Here is a 6,000-nt window from a genome sequence, read left to right as displayed (position 1 = left end):
TTGTTTTTTAAAAAATCAAGAGATATTTTTTATAATCTTCAATTTTGTGAGAAATTTTCTGATTAATTTTGAAATTAATAACTTACGCATTTACTTAATTTGAGACACCGATTTATAGCCATTGAAAAATCATAATCCAATGGTTGAAAAGGTAACGTGAAATAACTATTTGTAACTTCCTATTAACCAAGCGTTAAATTGTTTTAAATAAAAACTGAAAATTTAAGTTAAAAAATTAAGTTGATATAATTGTGACCCATACATATACTTCATATTTAATTGATTTTATGGCGTTGAAAAATATCCCAAATATTCACACATTTTTTAATTTAAGAAATGATTTTTTTATTTTTTTTTTTTAAAAAATCATTCATTGTTCATTTTTCACCTTTATTATTCACCCACCACAGGAAGTCAAATTCTATTACCTCTCAGTCTCCTACCAACATTCATAATTTTAAAAAATTATAAATCAACCCCCAATCATGCTAGGGGCATCTTTGTCATTTCACATCTCCCATCAATCTGTCTATGCATATCCTCTTCTTTGAAAATGGCTCATTGCCAACTCCATTGGCTTACTTCTTTGTCATTTGTCTTCTTCAAGCTCTCAAAACACACTACACACTCTGCCTTTCACTCACTCAGCGCATTAACCCTTCTTTCACTATCTCATTTTGATTATTCTTCATAAAAAGCATTAAATATTCTGTCTTTTCAATCACTTCCCTATTGCCCTTTCAGTTTCAGTTGGGTTTGTTTTAGTTCATTGCTTCAGACTCAGTTCACAAGGTGAGTTTTCTTTTTTCTTTTTTTATTTTTGAAGTTCTGTGATTCAAGATGGTAATTCTGAATGTTTTTTTTTTTCTTATGTGGGGTTGGTTGAATTATTGAATCTTTGAAGCTTTCTAGATGAGTTTAAGTTTGTCAACTTATTGTGAATTGGTGTTCTTGATGATGAGTTCTGTTGGATCTTCTTGAAATTCAGTGCTGTTTCTCTTGTTTGGTTCCTGAGAAAATGAGAAGGAAATGACAGTAGAATCTTGATATTCTTCTTATGTTGAGTTTGTCATTTTATGAAAAGTAGAATGATATAGAATGTAAGTGGAGATATTTACAAATTATGGATAGATTTAAGTTTGAGTTTAAGGTAATAGTTGAAATTTCAATTCATGGTCTTTCTTGAGTTCCAATGGCTTGAAGTTTTATCGGTAGATTCTGCTTTAATTATGTTTAATTAAATAAAACTAAGTTTTTGCTTTGTTTTAGTGCTCAATTAGTTTGGATCTCTAATGTGACTATGTGAGTTCTTGTTTGATTTGGACAAAACGTGAACCTAAAGAGGAAATGAAAGTTTGAATCTTAAGGTATTAATTGTATTAGTTTTGATTTCTGATTTGTAAGATTGATTTTGGATCTTTTAGCAACCAGAAAAATAGAAATTGATTTGATACACATAAGAAAAGAATATCACATTGACTGTGTTTCTTGAGATTGTTTCAAGTCACTCGACGTTTTCACTTTGAGGCAACCTTTAAGATGGTATTGCAATTGCAAATTTGCAGGACTTGGTGCTTCTTTGCTGTAACATTCTGTTAAAGAATGGAATCTGAAAATGGAGTTGTGATGGAGGAGGAGAGTGTTGTGACAGCAAACGTTCATGCGGAAGGATCTGCTCTTGAAACAAAGAAAGAAAAACAGAGTGCTAAAAATGGCGAAGACGCTTCCAAGCATTTTACAAAAGCTGAAGGTGTTTCAGAAAGTAAAATCTCAAAACCCTTGAAGGTACCTTGTATCTTTTGTTCATTTTCTTCGCTTGATCTTTTCTGTTGCGACTAATTTTGTCACATATCTTAATAAAAGTGTGTTTTGAATTTGTGTTTTTGTATCTATGTTTGTTTTCAGGAACCTAGTGTTACCAACGGTGGTAATTCAAAAACCAGTAAAACAACCAAGGATAAGACTAATTCGAAAGGTGGAGCTCCATTTACTCGTAATCAGAGGCCGGTCCTCTCCCAGAGTCTTTCCTTTCCAGCGAGAGGAGCTCATGCAGATGGTATGAAGAGGAGCATAGATGGACACCCAGTGAAGAACGAAACCAAAAATACACGAGCAATTGGGGCCAAAGCTCAGGGTCCTTCTGCAAATGGAACAGTCACTTCGGTTTCCCGTTTGAGTCAACCCAACAGACGTGCATCCACTGGAGCGGACTCAAAGGAAGTGAGCACAAACAATGGAGTTTCTTCCAGGCGGACTAGTTCAGCAACTGTTCCTGGTGTTCACAAAGCTGCAGTAAGCTTTTATGTTGTCATTTCTTCCCTTAATCTTTTCGTTTGACGTTTCAAAAACTGCTGTTAATTTAGTCATTTTTGTCTTTGCTTGTCAGCCGGTGAATTCTGGTTCGGTGAATGCAGCTGCTAACGGTCCTCCACCTGAAGTTTCCCAGTAAGTAGTCTTCATCTATTACATAGATATGTCAATGCTCTTCCATCAGTAGCTGAATTATGCTAAACAATTTGTCGAAAGACGTATTGAAACTAAAGTGTTAGAAGAGACCTCTATCAATATCCACTGAACTGATTATAGTTGGATCATATCTTACGTAATTGCAGATCAGTTGATCAAAATTCAAAACCTATAACAACTGCATTGTCAAACAAAGAGGATGATGACACCCGTTCCACTACCTCGTATTGTTCTTATCTGACCTCATATTGTTCTTATCGTTCTATTGCTTTTCTTGTTTCCTAGTGTTCATTTTATTGATGTGTCTATCATTTCTGTACTACAAACAGGAGTGCCACTGGGCGGAGAAGCGGCGGAGGATTCAACTTCAGGTTGGATGAACGTGCTGAAAAACGAAAGGAGGTTGTCTATTTGTGTTCAATTTCTTCACCACTGCATTAACCTCTTTATACTGAACGCTAAAATAATTGTACTACGGTCATTTTTCTCACCAGTTCTTTTCGAAGCTAGAAGAGAAAATCCATGCCAAGGAAATGGAAAAAAGCAATTTGCAAGCAAAGTCAAAGGTAGTGCGACTAACTGTACTTTGCACTTGAAAGAAAATTTCTTTTGTCTTAGTCTATCATTATGTTTTTCATGTTTTAAGTCCGATTAATCTTTGAAATTGCACGGTATTGTTCAGGAAAACCAGGAGGCAGAGATCAAGCAACTGAGGAAGAGCTTGACATTTAAAGCTACGCCAATGCCGAGCTTTTACAAGGAACCTCCTCCAAAAGTTGAACTAAAGAAGGTACCTTACATTTCACTATACCTATGTGATCAATTATGTGATTGATAAGATAGGAAGCTAAGAATATATCTTAAAAGCTGAAACTTATGCCAGCATCACGTTTTAATGTTGTTTGTTCATCATGTCACGGGCCTAGATTCGCAATTAGTCTAAATATTTAAACAGCCTAGTCTTTGTAAGCATATATAGTAAATTTTTCTCAATTTTGGAGCTCTTTTTTTTCTCTCTTTATCAACATTATACTCATTCCGTGCCACCAACGTTATAGATACCAACCACACGTGCAAAATCCCCCAAGCTCGGAAGGAATAAGGGCTCCATTGCTGCAAAAGATGTCTCCTTCGAAAATGGAGAGTCTTGTCTTGGCCCAAAAGTGAACCAAGAACCAAGCAATACCACGAAGGGGATCATAACAAATTCCAACAAAGACTCTGCCACCGCAAAGACTGTCATCAGAAAGTCTCAAACTAAACTTCAGTCACAGGTTACTGCACGAGCAAAATCCGAAGCGAAGCCTATTAAGTCAAAACCGAAGATCATAAAAGCTGCAGGGAACAAAATCCTGGAAGGATGCAATGGGAAACCTGAAGAAAACCAGAACCAATATTTGGTCCATCCTGAATGCTCGGATGCAAACCAGAGCCATCCTGCTCCAAGCGATGGACCAATTATGAGTATTGCCAACGCTGAGATTATGATGCACGAAGTTACGGTCGGAGGTTGAAGAAATGAGTCTTAGCCATTGTATTCATAGGTTCTTAAAGTTTCAAGTTCCATGATGTTTGTTCATAATGTTGTATGCTGTATGTTGCTTATGACATTTTATATTTTTTTGGAGATGTTATATATGTAGCGTCTACAGGTTAAAGTATTAATGCATTCATTTATTGAGCGTAAATGTGGATTGAGTATGTTAAGTGTCACAATCTATTAATGTTTTCATACATCTGACTAATCATGATATATCTACACACTTAGGCCATGTTTGGTTTGTAGACTTGAAATTGATGGAATAAAAGTATTATGAATAGAGAAATCAATGGAGTTGAAGTAATTATGAATGAAAAGAATGAGATTACTTTGTTTGCTTGTAATAAGGAATGTCGACGGAATGGAAAACAATTTGTTGTTTTTTTTGACTAAAATGCCCTTAATTTATTTTATTAAATAAATATAATTTTTTTATTTAAATATAAAATTCAAAAAACTATAAATATTAAAAAAAAAAACAATATTTAAAAATTAAAAATTAAAAATATCAAATTGATCAACATGGGTCAAACTCGCAGGCCGACAAATTTGCCCCACACTTCTAGCATCACCGCTAGTGCATGAGAAATCACTTGCTAACAATCTGCCTATTTGGGTGGATCCTAGCTGCCGAAAACTGTCGTCATGATGTCACATAGAGTGGCAGTAACAGAAGGCCATCACGCATGACATCATGAAGACGGTTCCAGATGGATAGATCATTGATCAGTGATTTCCATAAGCCGATGGTGATGCTAGCGACATTACCAAATTCGCCGTCTAACAAATTTGACTAGCATTGACCGATTTGAAGATTTTCTAATTTTTGAAAAGTTCTTGAAATTTCTTAAAAGTTCTAAATATTTAATTTTTGATATTTTAATAAAATAATTATTGAATTATAAAGTAATTTAGATTTAAATAAATTGATTTTGGGGTAAAATGGGAAATCATAATTTAAAAATGGGCAAATAAGATATTTAACTATCCATCACTAGTAATGGATGGCATTCCTCCCAAATTCTAAAGGAATCCCACTCCACCTTTTTTTAAGGAATAAGATTCATATTCCTTATGCAACTCCTATAAACCAAATAAGGGATAAGGAATAAGATATCTATTCCTGTGTCCCTTCACCTCAACCAACACGACCTTAATATTTATGTGTGTTATGATTGGATGTACACACAACTTTCGGCTTTAAAAAATTCTTTAATGAATATGTGTATATACATTAATCAATCATAATACATCAAACTGCTCAATATGTATGTGCTATAATTGAATGGATGCATATATGTCATACACTACACAAGTTTCTTTACGAAGACAATTGTGTGTATATTAACCGTTGTAGCATGTTAACACTATAATATTTATGTGCTCTGATTGAATAGACGCATATATGCTAAACTCTACTAAAAATTCTTTAGTGTGAAACAAATGTATACATCCAAACAATCATAACACAGCAATACCACTTAATAATTAATATATAATATATATACACACACAGACATGCGACATGATTGGATAGACATGTATTAGCTAGAACTACATAAGAATCCTTCAATGAGATTGGTATATAGAAATAACTACATATTTGACCTTATTTTAAGAGTCAATTAAAAAAAAAAAAAAAAAAAAAAAAAAAAAGACATTTATTTGTCTTTGCAAGTAAGACCTTTGATGCAAAATTTGGACAATTTTACCCTTCTTCTTCAATTCTCTTCTTTTTCGTTCTTTCTCCTTAATGTTTTAGATTTAGTTTTTTTGTTATTGTTTGTATATATTTAGGAGGGTATATAATGTTCATCTGTGTTTAATATAAATGAATAATGCATATTTAGGGGGAAAAGAAAAAACTTGAATCGGAAATTTTTTTTAGAAAATTTACGATTCTCGAAACGCAAGATCTAGCCTCAGAAGAGTTTGTCTCGCACGAGTCTGTCTTGCACAATTGGGCTATAATGATATTAACCTTGCTTGAGTGA

The 6,000-nt window shown here is 33.8% G+C and overlaps 1 protein-coding gene across 1 annotated transcript; it reads left to right on the top strand.

Moving 5' to 3' along the window:
• The first annotated feature begins 558 nt into the window (after positions 1-558).
• LOC116106039 (protein WVD2-like 4) lies at positions 559-4,154 on the top strand. Its single transcript, XM_031392399.1, has 9 exons — positions 559-792; positions 1,566-1,785; positions 1,906-2,292; positions 2,387-2,445; positions 2,613-2,690; positions 2,796-2,868; positions 2,961-3,032; positions 3,149-3,256; positions 3,525-4,154. Exons 2-9 carry the CDS (start codon positions 1,603-1,605, stop codon positions 3,978-3,980), a joined length of 1,416 nt encoding a protein of 471 aa, XP_031248259.1. The 5' UTR covers positions 559-792; positions 1,566-1,602; the 3' UTR covers positions 3,981-4,154.
• Positions 4,155-6,000: the final 1,846 nt, after the last annotated feature.

This window comes from Pistacia vera, unplaced genomic scaffold (genome assembly GCF_008641045.1).
Source record: "Pistacia vera cultivar Batoury unplaced genomic scaffold, PisVer_v2 Contig508, whole genome shotgun sequence".
Taxonomy (NCBI): domain Eukaryota; kingdom Viridiplantae; phylum Streptophyta; class Magnoliopsida; order Sapindales; family Anacardiaceae; genus Pistacia; species Pistacia vera.
The sequence above is the reverse complement of the archived record's forward strand: the minus strand, read 5'-3'. Positions and strand labels throughout refer to the sequence as shown.

What these genes read in the sequence shown, in the direction of transcription:
- LOC116106039 (XM_031392399.1), top strand. Translation starts at nt 1,603, where the DNA reads ATGGAATCTGAAAATGGAGTTGTGATGGAGGAGGAGAGTGTTGTGACA. An exon ending in ATTTGCAAGCAAAGTCAAAG is followed by an intron (nt 3,033 to 3,148) that starts GTAGTGCGACTA and finishes GGTATTGTTCAG; the next exon opens with GAAAACCAGGAGGCAGAGAT. An exon ending in CAAAAGTTGAACTAAAGAAG is followed by an intron (nt 3,257 to 3,524) that starts GTACCTTACATT and finishes CCAACGTTATAG; the next exon opens with ATACCAACCACACGTGCAAA.